General features: G+C 35.0%; 1 protein-coding gene across 2 annotated transcripts; it reads left to right on the top strand.

The window, feature by feature from the left end:
• Nucleotides 1-71: 71 nt before the first annotated feature.
• Nucleotides 72-13,607, top strand: LOC132797071 (T-box transcription factor TBX20). 2 transcript variants are annotated; one of them, XM_060808530.1, is made up of 7 exons: nucleotides 76-1,534; nucleotides 5,387-5,823; nucleotides 6,986-7,218; nucleotides 7,306-7,462; nucleotides 8,922-9,083; nucleotides 10,380-10,447; nucleotides 12,133-13,607. In XM_060808530.1, exons 1-7 carry the CDS (start codon nucleotides 1,366-1,368, stop codon nucleotides 13,088-13,090), a joined length of 2,184 nt encoding a protein of 727 aa, XP_060664513.1. In that variant the 5' UTR covers nucleotides 76-1,365; the 3' UTR covers nucleotides 13,091-13,607. The 2 variants fall into 2 exon arrangements, with proteins under 2 accessions (XP_060664514.1, XP_060664513.1); XM_060808531.1 differs by lacking the exon at nucleotides 8,922-9,083 and having other exon boundaries at nucleotides 72-1,534.
• The last annotated feature ends 684 nt before the right edge of the window (nucleotides 13,608-14,291 follow it).

Below are 14,291 nucleotides of genomic sequence, written 5' to 3'. Positions count from 1 at the left end.
TCTCAGCGACTCGTCCACTCTTCCGTTTGGGCATAGGGAAGATCGGTTGCGATTGGTCGATTGTTGGTGCACCAACACACACACACACAGACACATGCTCACACTCAAAGGAGATGCTAATTTTGGATGCTGATGCTGATGCGACTGCTGGTCGTGATCATCTCAAGTGGCGCAGCGATTGGATGAGCAGCGACTGCAGCAAAGAGAAACGGCAACAGCAGCAGCAACAGCAGCAGCAGCGGCAGCAGCAGTATCAGCATCCATTGGACGTGTGGCATGTGGCATCGGATGCGCCGTTTCTCATTCCGCAGTCGAACTTTTGACGATACGGATGCGAGCGCGTTTAGAGCAGCGGCAGCAGCAGCAGAAGTAGAAGTAGAAGCAGCAGCGAGCACCGAGCAGCGGCAGCTATTGGATTTGAAATTCTAATTCGAAAACACGAGTCAAGTGTCGCGTATCTCGAGATCACGGATCGCGAATCACGAAGCGACAAAGCATCACTTCACACCCTGTCCAAAGGTGGCAAGTGAGACACCTCAACCTTTCGAAATTCGCAAGTGCAACAATAACAACAGCAACAACACTAGCAGCAACACAATCATCATCAAGAGCGAACAGCAAGAATATTGGCAATAATAAGGCGTGCAGCCGCCGAGTGTATCATTCAATCAATCGCTCGCTCAATCAATTTGTGTTTGGTGTCAAGAGAGAAAGAAATTGGCAGTCAACGCGATCGCACCATAAAAAAATTCAACGGCTAAACTCAAGAGGAAATATCAAGTTGAAAATCCGACAAATCGACACAACCAACATATCGGAAGATCGTCTAACAAAATCAAAAAAAAAAAAACGAAAAGAAAAGAAAAGCAAATAAATTAAATTTGAAAATTGCGTCGAGGTGTTGAAGCGATTGCAATTTTTAGTTACTCGTTCATGATTTTGATTTCTTTTTTTTGTTGCGTTCCTTGGTCTTCGCTTTGTGGAATCGACTCTGATTGACACGCTGACAATTCGATTTTTCAACACATTTCGTGCGCGCCTCAATTGAATTTTTGTTTACACGTGCTTATCCCCCAAAATTTTGTGCAGTGTATTCGATCGCGAGAGTGTGTATGTGTATGTGTGTGTGTGTGTGTGTGTCCATGTGTAATAATCAAATTTGACAACTGCGCGAAAAACTGTTCAAGTCAAAACAAACCAAATACTGAATACTATTCGCAATTCAAATCAAAAAAACCAAATAAATGATTCAGTAATTTGTTCGACTTTGCTATTGTGTATTGGTTTTTTTTTGGTTTTCGATTTTTTTTTTTGTTGTTGTTGGTGTTCTGTTTCCGTTTTGCGAGCTGATCAAAAGCGGCCCAAATGACACACTTGATGGGCCCCACGGAGTGCTCCAGCGCCATGGTGGCCACAATGCCATTCCTCGACAATGGCCTCAACGGCAATCTGCCGGATTATGGATGCTATGCAAATGACTATTGGACATCGTCGTACACCTCCGGCGGATTGAGTCCCATGAAACAGATCGAAGGTGAGCTCGCTTTTGGATATTTCCCAAATTACTGTTTATCAAACAGAAAATGTATCTTTTGACTCTTTCAAAAATTACAATTTACCAAACAGAAAATATCTCTATATGATATTTTCCAAATTATTATCTATTAAATAGAAATGATCTCTTTTTGATATTTCTCAAATTACAATTTATCAAACAGAAAATATCTCTTTTCAATATTTCCCAAATTACAATTTATCAAATAGAAAAGATCTCTATATGATATTTACCAAATTATTATTTATTAAATAGAAATGATCTCTTCTCAATATTTCCAAATTACAATTTATCAAATAGAAAAGATCTCTTTTTGATATTGCCCAAATTCCAATATACCAAATTGACCAATACGAGAATCTTTTTCATTACCTTAAATACGTAAACAGTTTATTAACAACTGTAAACTATTCAGCAATTAGTTTAAATTATTACAAAACATAAAATCATTAAAAAAGAAAATGAAATCATTTTTCCTATGCACATTTTACATAATACAAGCAAGGATTAGATGATGAATAAAACTAAAGAACAACTAGTGAATGTTTTTTCTGATTCGGCGATTAAATAGTTAAGATTTTATAGGGAGCTAATTAAATTTAAAGAGCACTGAGTCTTCATTGTTTTTAATTAAATCGGAATTCTTTCACTAAATGTTATTATTAAAAGTTTGTTGATAATAATATTGAATTTTCTGTTTGCCACTCGCAAATAGTTTTGTTTTTTTTTTCATATTCCATATTACTACATGTTCCATTGCTCTTCTCTTACACTCATATTTAATTTTATTTATTATCATAATATTACGTTCTTAGATATCTTAGTTATATTCGCAGATATCAACAAAGATTAATGACTAAATAGAAAGATGGTAATATCTTTATGAATTGGTGTTACTATCTTTTAATATTCAACATTTTGCTTTAATATACATATAATTATATAACATATATATGGATGGATTGTAGATCTTTCACAAAAATTAATCAATTATTCAATTCATTACTTTGGGGTATAATTTGAAGAAATCTATGACTACTTCCTAATACTATATTTTGGATAGTAGTTATAGATTAAAATAATACTATATATTGTTCTTATTACTAGATTATTCTTTCGAAGTAAATCTAATAGGAAACTCTGTTCTCTGTATTCGAAATCTAAAAGAGAGCTCTGTTCATCTTCAAAAATGAAAAAAATGCAGTATAGTAGTACATATTATTATTATATTGATTAGAGTATAATAGTATATATGGTATAATTATGTTATACCATACTATATATAGTTCATATTACTAAATTACTTTTTCGAAGTATATCTAATAGGAAACTCTGTTCATCTTTAGCAAATAATATTGCAGTATAATAGTATAGTATACTGTTTATAGTATATATGGTATTTTATAATACTATATTATTACTATTGAAGTAAATCTAATAGGAAACTCTGTTCATCTTTAGCAAAAAAAAGAAAAAGAAAAGAAAATCGCAGTTCAATTTTTTATCCGAAGCCGTGTGACCTGTGGCACAGATCTTTGCAAGTTGAACCAAAAAGCGAAGCAGTAATTACGAGGAAGAGGAAAAGTACTTTGAGCGTAGCGTAAGACAAGCATATAAACAAAGGGAGCAATTAGCGTAAGACTTCTTCAGATTCTTGAGTCGCAAGCGATAAAATTTCGTTTGACATTTTTGGTATTTTTTTTTTGGTTGCTTGTGATTTTATTTTTATATGGTTTTTGGTTGGTTTTTTTGATGTTTGGGTTGGCGTGACAGAAAAACGATTATTTGTGCCAAACACTAATTGATTTTAGAATTCATTCGTGAAGCGAGTGTCGGGAAGAGAAATCACAGCAGCGGACAAAAAAAAAATTGTCTCATTAAGCGACAATTGATGGCAAGAGCAACCAAAAAAACACATTGGGGAACATCGACAACAGTGGCGACCTGTCATGGGTCATTGTCGCTGACTCCAACGAAGCGAGCAAATGGAATGCAAACTGCAATTGCAACTGCAACTGCAACTTGCAGTGGCAACTTGCAATGGGGAATGGGGAATGGGAAGCACAACTGCCTGCCTGCTTGGCTGCCGGCAATTAATTGCAAAATTTGTTGTAGTCAGCACCAGAGGCGCCTCAACTTTCCGCCGCCGCCGTGTGGCCAACTAAATTTAGCTTGCAACTCAATCAGCAGTTGCAGTTGCACTGACGACTTTTTATAATTGGATTGGCGTTGTTGTCGCCGCTTTTATACGAGTATGCCTCTCATTATAGCCGCCTGATCCAAATTCGCATGTCTCTCTATCCTCGACTTCGTCTTCGTCTTCGCCATCGCCTTCATCTTTGTCCTGCGCCTGCGCAGCCTCCTTTGATAGCTGTTTGATGTCTTAGTTGGTGGCACTTTAAATCAAATAAATCAAAACACACACTTTCCAGAACATGCTGAACTCTTGCCTAACACTCGATCTCGACATACCTCATTTTGATTTATGTGCGACGCTTTTCCGCTCATTTGCCATGTCTCGTACCTGAAATACTCGCTATCTGAATCTGAATCACATTCATAACATATATAGCACACATATATCAGCATTTATGTGTTTTAAATTAGCTCAAAGGCTGATCTCACACTTTGCAAAACAACCTCGTCTATTTCTTGATTATTAGTTGTTGTTTCTTCATCAACTACATAAATTTATATGCAAGCAATTAATTGTAGACATAATGAACAATTAATTATTATTCAATTTTAAAATTTGTTCGTATTAATTCAATTTCGGAAATGCTTTACCTTTTATTGTAGATAACAAACAACCAATATAGTATTATTATGCAATTATACACAGAAAGAAGAAAGTGTTAAAATAAGAACTCAAATCATGAATCAAGATTACTATGATGTCAATATTGAACCAAGAAGGTTTATTCTTAATTCAAGATAAAAGTTCTACAATAGTTATATAGTAGTTCGCTTAATATTGAAATTTAAGATTCAAGAACGAAAAAATCTCAAAATTTAACCAACAAGGCAAAATCTTAAATCAAAATCTAAAATTTAGATTGCTTGATATAATATATGAAAATAAATGTGTGTGTTTTTTTTATATATATTTCTTACTTACTGAGCTAACAGCTACACCAAAAATTAGGTTCTAATTTAATAGAATGGGGAATTTATTTATACAAGAACAAAAGTTTTGAAATTGAGATCTTAAAGATTTTAGAAGATTTTTTAATCTTTAAATGATGATTGAAGAGCTAAATCTTAAGAATTTTAGTCCTTAGAATCTTGTTTTTAAGATTTTATTTGAGATTGAAAAGTTTGCAATCTTCTTTTCAATTTTAAATTGAAGCAAGATTTAATCTTAAAATAAGATGATTTTATCTCAAAATGCAAATTTAATATAAGAATTTTGATTTAAGAATTTCTAAATAAAGCTTAAATTCCAATTGAATTATTGAAAAATTAAATAAAGTTCATTAGATTGTTATTCTTGAAAAGTTATTCCGTGATTGTTCTTCATAATGAATTGATATTTATGAAAATTCCAACAACTAAATAAATCACAGTAATGCTACAAAGATACAATACAATATGGTTGCAAATGAAATATTCCTCTTGAAATACAGCTTTAAGGATACAATATTCTATGCCTATTCAAAGGCAACTTAAAGAGTATTTTATTTACAAACTCCTTTAAATCGAGCGAGTGTAAATAAGTAAACTAAACCCATTAATTTGGGTTCAGGAAAAGGAATTGAACTATTAATCTTATTAATTGTAAACACAAAACTGTCAACCCAAAACGCATTCGCATTCGTGCCTCATTCACAGCTTGCATTCAAACGGCGGGCAAGGATCGCACCTCGTACAAGCCACTTGAACAGATCGATGCCAAGCTGGCTTCGGATATCGACACACACAGCACAGGCAGCAGCAGCAGCGGAGGCAGCAGCAGCCAGGCAAGCAGCGCCGGAAATTGCCAGGATCATACTTCGACTGTCCCCGATTATCCTGGCAGCAGCAGCAACAGCAGCAACAACAGCAATAGCAATAATAACAGTAGCAACAACAACAGCAACAGCAATGAATCAGCTGCGACAGCAACAACAACTTCGGCAGCAGCAGCAGCAGCAACTGCAACGACAGCCAAGAAATATAAAAACAGCCACAAAAAAGACAACAACAACAGCAATGGAAACAACAGCAACACATCAAGCAACAGCAACAAGAGCAATCACAACAGCAGCAACAACAACAATAACAAAGGTGTAAGTGCAAATAAACAAATAAGAGTTGCAAATTTTTACTTTAAATTTACATTTGTCTATAATTTCATTTAATCATTTATTTACGTATTTTTCCATTCAGAGAACTCGAATAATATTTATTATAATTTGAACTATTTTATGAAATTCTCATACAATTTGCTTAATATGTAATAAATTTACGTATATTGAGACAAGCAATTAATTCTATTTACATTTTGTACTCTTAATTTCTTCATTTCATTTGTTATCTTCATAACTTAATTTAATTTCTTAACTTCATTAAATTAAATACACCAATATTTATGTTAGCTTAGTGAATTGATTACAAAATGTATTTCATTTAATGATCTCAAAATATTCTTGACACATATCAAATCTTCAATCATACATTTCTGAAATTCGTTAACTAAATTAATTAATTGTGAGTTAAACAATTTATTCTTCGCTTAAAACTAAAACAGCAGCAATACACCGATATTTTTTCTCAGCTACTTCAATTAAATTTGTTATATATTTTACAAAATTAAACTGAATACAAAATAAAAGTACAAATTTAAAATAAAAATTGTACATAAATTTCTCTTCGATTTCGACTTTAACAGTAGCAATTCTACCAATATTTTCTATAGTAACTTATCTTTCTAAAAATGTTCAATGATTTTTATTTAATATTTTCAAATGAAATCGAGAATGTTTAAACATTATGGAAATAAAACATTGGATAGATTACAATTTTTTGAGACACATAATTGGTTTTTCAATTTAAAATTCAATATTAACTTTATTATTAGTTATACGAATATTTTTCTCTAGTATATCACATTTTCTAATCATTTTTGTTTGCTTACAATTATAATAAATGCAATGATTACATTATTAATCTAAAAATGGTAATGCATCTGCAAACATAATTTCAATAAAATTAAGATTATTTAAATATTTTTTGGTATTTGATTAATTTAGATCGTTTTTAAAATTCCTATTAATTATAATTGAAAAAATGACTTAATCTAGAAAAATTATTCATCCAGAAACATTCATCAAATTTTATAAAGTCGTATCAGTATCCTTAAACATACAGTAGATATTATCCATGTGATTCGCTTTTGTGTTAATCATTACACTTTACTTTAATCTTCAATAAAATATTCGATCTCGACAGGAACCGGAGACAGTGCATCCATCATTAGCGCAGGCAATCGTTGTGCTGGAGACGAAAGCGCTGTGGGATCAGTTCCATGCCCAGGGCACCGAGATGATCATCACGAAGACGGGCCGTCGCATGTTTCCCACATTTCAGGTGCGGATCGGAGGCCTCGATCCGCATGCCACGTACATCTGCATGATGGACTTTGTGCCGATGGACGATAAGCGTTATCGTTATGCGTTTCACAAGTAAGTATCCCAAATCGATATTGGGGACGATCTCGATTTGAAGTTGACCATTATGTTGTTGTTCTCTTCATCTATTCATTTCTGCAGTTCCTGTTGGGTTGTGGCAGGCAAAGCGGATGCCATATCGCCGCCAAGAATTCATGTGCATCCCGATTCGCCAGCAGCCGGCGCCAATTGGATGAAGCAAATTGTGTCCTTTGATAAACTGAAGCTGACCAACAATCAGCTGGACGAGAATGGCCATGTAAGTAAATCTGAATAGTTATTTAGATATCGGAAATTATTGGAGTTGACGCTACTAAATTGAGAAATCTTCGATCAAGTTTATTATAGTAAACCTACTTCAGACAAGCATTATTCTTTTTTCGTCACACCATAAATAAGTAAAAATGCTAAGATACCCGTTACAAATTTTTAATTATAGCAAACAAGTGCGGTTTTATTGATAAACTTTAAAAAATGAATATAGCGAAAAACTTCTAAAATATACCAAAGACTATATTCGGTATATCGATATACAATTATGTTCAAAATATAGCATAGAGTTCAAAATATTCCAGATTACAATCAAAACCAACTGAGAAGTCGTTTTTCGACATATAAATATAGTTCTTAAATAACTTTATTATTTATATGATCTCAAACACATTTTCAGGAATTGTAAATACTAAAATACGGTAGCGGAAATTAAAATGCTAAATATGTTGACGAAAAAACAATTTTGAAAAATGCCACTTAAAAGTTTTCTCGTTCTCTCGCATTAAAAGTCCTTGAACGTAGTTATATTACATAATATAATAAAAAATAAACTAGAAAGCTATTGAGAAGGTATTTTACTGTCTTGATTTTTAGCTTTCTCACTTTATTGTTTAATCTGCATTTTATTTGATGTATTGAATATTTATTTTTATACCCGCTACCCATAGGGTAGAAGGGTATTATAACTTTGTGCCGACAGGAAATGTATGTAACAGGTAGAAGGAGGCATCGACCCTATAAAGTATATATATTCTTGATCAGCGTCAACAGCCGAGACGATCTAGCCATGTCCGTCTGTCCGTCTGTCCGTATGAACACCTAGATCTCAGAGACTACGAGAGTTAGAGCCATAATTTTTTTCGACAGCATTTGTTATGTTTGCACGCAGATCAAATTTGTTTCAAATTTTTGCCACGCCCACTTCCACCTCCGCAAATCAAACATAACAAGCGTAATTTTAAAGCTAGAGTTACGAATTTTGGTATATATAATAATAACTATAGTAGTTATGATTCCTAAAAAATTTGCTTGCGATCAGATAAAAATTTTCGAAGCTATTAAAGAAATACTTTTATATGGGCAAAAACGCCTACTTACTAGGGGTCTTAGTTGCTTTGGCTTAAAATCTGGTATATTGAGCCGTCTATGGTGTATTTTGGATGCGGTACTATATCGATATACCACGTATACCATTTGGTATATTTGTAGTATTTTTGCAGTATATTTGGTATATTTTGAGAATAATACCGCAAAATATATTGCTTGTATTCGAAATGGGTAGCGGGTATCTCACAGTCGAACACACTCGACTGTAGCTTTCTTACTTGTTTTAAAAAGGTTAGATATAATTAAAATTAAGAAGCACTGGTTGCAAGGAATGTATTCAATATATACGTTATCCGCATAATACTTATGAATGTTCCCCATCTCTTCCCCTTCATCAGATCATACTGAACTCGATGCATCGCTACCAGCCGCGCTTCCACTTGGTTTACTTGCCGCCGAAGAACGCGTCGCTGGATGAGAACGAGCATTCGAGTCACTTTCGCACGTTCATATTCCCGGAGACCAGCTTTACGGCCGTAACAGCATATCAGAACCAGCGCGTAAGTATCAAAGTCTAAATCCACTTGACCCACTTGTCATCGGACCCACTTGTAAACGACAAGCGCCAACGCTTTTTTTTTTTTTTTGTTCATATTTTCCACATATTCAAATTTTTGAATTTTTCAAATTTCAAATTTACATTCTCTCAACATTTGGCCGACAACTTTTCGACTTGTCTCCTCCTCCGCCTCCCTCCTTCTCCTACTATTTTCTTCTTCTATTGCCCATATGCGTGCACACTTTTCGTATTCTACACACATCTCTTGTTTTACAAAAGCTTCTGCGGCCATTTTGCGCCAATTTGGCCTCAATGTTTGTTGTTGTTTTGCTGCTTTTTTTTATTGTTATTAATTTACAATGCGTAAACGAATAATCAACTTAAGCGGGGGATTCGCTCTTTCTTTCATTCCCTTTCTCTTTGACTCTACCTCTCTCTCTCTGAAACCAAACAAAAGAGTTTGAAAAGGCCTGATTCCATCAACGACAGGCAAATACACTTTCATTATAGCTCATAAAAAAAAGAAAATATAATATAAGAAAAGAAAATTTGGAAAGTTTATAGTCTTAATACTTTGAAGAATTACTGAAATTTATTGATATAAATAAGATATATGAGAAAAACTTCACTTTAAAAAAACACAGAATTAATAATTTTTTCAATAAATAATCCGACAATTTTGATAAATAAAAAACCTTTTTTTATCTTACTAAAATAACCAATATTTGCTGAACTCATAAAAATGTTTAGCTTGTTAAACTACAATGTAATCTAATCTATTAAAATGTGAATTTTTGGTCAATTTAATTTCATTAAATGCATTAAATAGCTGTAGTATCCATTCCCATGAGTGTTTAGAGTATAATTCATAATTTTCCAAGTGGTAGACAACAGCAGTGAAAGCAACAACAACAACAACAACAACAACAACAACAACAACAACAACCATAGCAAGATGAAAAATCTCTGGCATTTTATTTTTAGCGGCATTTTTTCCGAAAGTATTTAAATTATTTATGCGCTCGACGTGGGTGTTAACACTTTTCGTTTCAACAATTTATTGCAAATAATTTTATTTTTATTGTCTGCACGTATGTACGTGTGTGTGTGTGTGTATTAGTGTGTGTCTACATGTCTACATGGATTTCTGTTGTTTTTTTAATGCTTTGTAAACATTTTCTAATTTGTTGCATTTCACACTAAAAATAAAGAAAAAGGCACAAATATTATTAATTGAATTGAGGCCAAATCGTTTAGCCAGATTCTAAATTGAATTTATCGCTCTTGTATTTTGCAGGTAACACAATTAAAAATATCCAGCAATCCATTTGCTAAAGGATTTCGAGATGATGGCACCAATGATGTGTAAGTAAACCACTTGAAATGGAGTTTTAAGATCGTTGGCATCTATTAATGAGATCATATGTCATTGCTCACGCAAGTTTATTTGAAGAAATTATTTAAAAAATCATTTCACTAGAAGTTGACTCATGGAAAACAAATTGAAATTGTTTGAAAATATATGGAGAATAATAGATATAAAAGAGAATAAGAGAAAGAAGATATAAAATGTGGAATTTTGTTAGATATTTAAGTCTCACCTCTTTTAACTTAAAAACAATTTTTATTCGAGCTTAAACAAAATGGGAAATGCTTATTTTTGAAGAAATCTGTAGAATCATTTCAGATTAAAAAATCAAATAAACTTCCTGGCAAATCTTAATTTTACAAAAAATGTATGGAATCATTTCTTTAGAAGTCGAGTCATAGGATACAAATTGAATTTGTGAATTGAGAAGATGTGATGAAACTAATAAATTTTAGTTATAGAACATTACAAAGATTGGGGAGATATAAAATGCAAAACTTTGGATATACATAAGTCTGATTTAAATGTCTCTTAAATTTTCAACTATTTTTAAACAACTAATAAACTTCCTTACAATTCTTAACATTTAAAGAAATCTGTAAAATCATTTCATTAGAAGTTGAACACAATTGAAATTGTTTAAAAATATACAAAGAAAGTAATCAATACTAGTTATAAAAGATTGAGAAGATATTTAAGTTTTACTGCTCTTAACTTTTAAACTATTTATGGTTGAGCTTAAAAAGCAAATAAAATTTCTGGCAAATCCTTTTCTTTTTAAGAAATCTGTAAAATGATTTCTTTAGAAGTTGAACACAATTGAAATTGCTTGAAAATATATAAAGAAAGTAATCAATACTAGTTATAAAAGATTGAGAAGATATTTAAGTTTTACTGCTCTTAACTTTTAAACTATTTGTGGTTGAGCTTAAAAAGCAAATAAAATTCCTGGCAAATCTTCTGAAAGCGACGTAAAAAATACGACGCAGAATGCGTAAAAAATTGGATGCTAGCAATAATTCCTTAAGGGAAAAGCCTTTTGACTTGGAATTGGAATTGGAGTGTTTATCAAAGCAAACGATTGATTTGGTGTCCAATTTGGGTTGTCGCGTAATAAGATTTTATTGTGTTTCATTTCTGGCTCGCTAGATAATTTTTTATGAATTTGACCCAGTTTGGAGGAGCAGAGAAGCATATGATAATTTATACAATACATACATATGTATAATATATTCGTAGGGAGACGGCCAAGTGGCCCACTAGACAGTCCGTCGACCGTTGGTGCTGCTGGTGTAAAAGGCATTCCGGGAATTGGAGTCGAGTTGAGTCGCATCGATAGTTGTGTCTACGAAAATAAAACACATGAAACAATAACTCAAAACTGAGAAGAGTCGTGAGTGGAGCATAAGCATCTTTGGCTGCCTCTGATGGGGCAGCTGACAGATGTGGCTGCCTTGCCTTGCGAGATGGCATAAACAATTTAGATCTTCGTCTTCGTCTTCGTCTTCGTCTTGCGTATTTCATATTTTTTTGGTTGCCTTTTTTGTATTTTTCCGGGGGCCGAGGGTCGATTGTAAACAAATCAGCAGAGCAGTGTTAAATGTTAAATGTTTATCGGAAACGATTTCAATTTCAATTTACAATTTGAATTTGAACATTTTGGTTTTTAATTTAATTGCAGCACCAGCAGCAGCCTGGGCATGTCTAGCATGAGCCATGAGAGTCAAGCACGCATGAAGCAACAACAACAGCAGCAGCAACAGCAACAGCAACAACAGCAGCAGCAGCAGCAACAGCAACAGCAAATGCAGCAGCAACATCTGAAAGCCAAGGACAGAACGCAGCCGAATAGCTTCAGTTTGAGTTGCACAGAGCTTGTCGAGCAACAGTCGGCAGCGGCAGCGGCAGCAGCAGTTGCTGCTGCAACAGCAACCAGCACGGCGGCAACACAATTGGCCATGCAACTGCCAGCAACACCGTCGAGCAGCTCCACATCGGGCAACTCGCCGGATCTGTTGGGCTTCCAGTTGGATGCAACACCATTGCAACAGCAGCAGCAGCAGCAGCTGCATCAACAGCAATTGCAACAGCAGCAGCAATCCACGTCCCAGCAACTGCAACTGCATCAGCAACAGCAGCAGCAGCAACAACATCAGCAGCAGCAACAACAACAGCAGCAGCAACAACAGCAACAGCAGCAGCTTCATCAAATGTCCAGCAGCTATGGCGGCAGCTATCATCATCCTTATCATCAGCATCAGCATCAGCATACGCCGACGCCGTTGACACCGCTCTCGGCGAGCTCAGCTTCGCCGCCGGCGCCAGGTGTTGCTGCTGCAGCGGCAGCCACACAGGTGATGGCAGCGGCGAACATTTATTCGAGCATTGGACAACCGTACGCAGCTGAGCAGAGCAACTTTGGCGCCATCTATCATCACAATGCGGCGGCAGCGGCTCACTATCACAGCCATGGCAGCCCCTATGGCAGTCCCTATGACAAGCTGAAGGTCACCACGGGTCACATGAGACAGGCGGCTGCCGCCTATGGCATGAGCAGCTATCAGAGCTTCTATGGCTCGGCGGCGGCAGCGCATCAAATGATGCGGCCCAATAGCTACATTGATCTGGGGCCGCGTTGATATCGATATCGATATCGATAACGATATCGAAAACGATAACGGAGCCGATATCGATATCGAATAAGTATTATAGTCAGCCAAACGGGGGGCCTGAACTCAAGTATTACAAGTATTTTCAACTCAAAACTCAAAACTTCAACTCAACTCAACTCAATTTAAATAAATGTAGTGTTTTTTTTTGCTAGTCTTTAAGCGACAGATTTGTGTCTAGTTCAAAGAGTGTGCCAAAAATAAAATGTAATCAAAAAAAAGAATGTATCTTTATTGTATTAGAATGTAACTAATTTTTTTAACCAATTTTTTTTTTGTATGTCAAGTGTACTTGCAATGCCTTTTAATCGTTATCCAAGTGTAATATCTTGTAAGTTTTACTCAATCTCATTGTTCTACTTACATATGTACATACATACACATACACTTACACACATTGAAACACACACATGCATACTTAGATACTTAAGCACTTACGTTGAAAATGCTGCAACAGTTTCAAACAAATAAAAGCCAAATCATAAATTAACAAAACTAAAAACGTTTCTTTTCCTCTTTTTTTTTAGATTTTGGGGGTATTTTCTTGTTGTTATTATCGTTCGCTACCAGGCAGGCAAAACAAAATGGCCGACAGCAGTCTGCAATTGGCTCTCGGTTTGTTTATGTTTATGCTAGTCTCCAGCCTCCTCGTTCTCTCTCCCACTCTCCTACTCTCTCTCACTCTCTCGCTTTCGCACTCCTTCTCTCAGCGTCCGTCTCTGTCGTGTAAACAAAAAGTGCCACTGATTTAATTGAGATAAACCAACGAAAGAGTGTGTACACACTTGCCCATCACCACACTGATATCCACACACACACACACACACACACACCTAGGCAACACTACTTTCCATGTGTGTATGTGTGTGTGTGTGCGCGCATTGAAATCAATTCATTTCGTTTGTTGTTTTCACGCTTATCTCCGTCCGCTGCTTCACCGCATCCCCCATCCCCCATCCACTGTCCTCCATTCTCCATTCTCCTTCCTCCGTTCGTCCGTCCCTCACTTCAGTTGTCCATTTTGATAAGCTCATTACAAGCTACGCCCGTTGACAGATGAAAGCCGATAACAACTCATTGCATTTCGACTCACGCCAGATCAAAGTAGAAAGCACAAAATCGATTTTGATTATTCATTATCTCAAAACGACACAATTTTGCAGTAATTCGA

The sequence above is a fragment of the Drosophila nasuta genome, chromosome X (genome assembly GCF_023558535.2).
Source record: "Drosophila nasuta strain 15112-1781.00 chromosome X, ASM2355853v1, whole genome shotgun sequence".
NCBI classification, from domain to species: Eukaryota; Metazoa; Arthropoda; class Insecta; order Diptera; family Drosophilidae; genus Drosophila; species Drosophila nasuta.
Note: the sequence above shows the minus strand (reverse complement) of the source record. Positions and strands in the feature narration are given on the sequence as shown.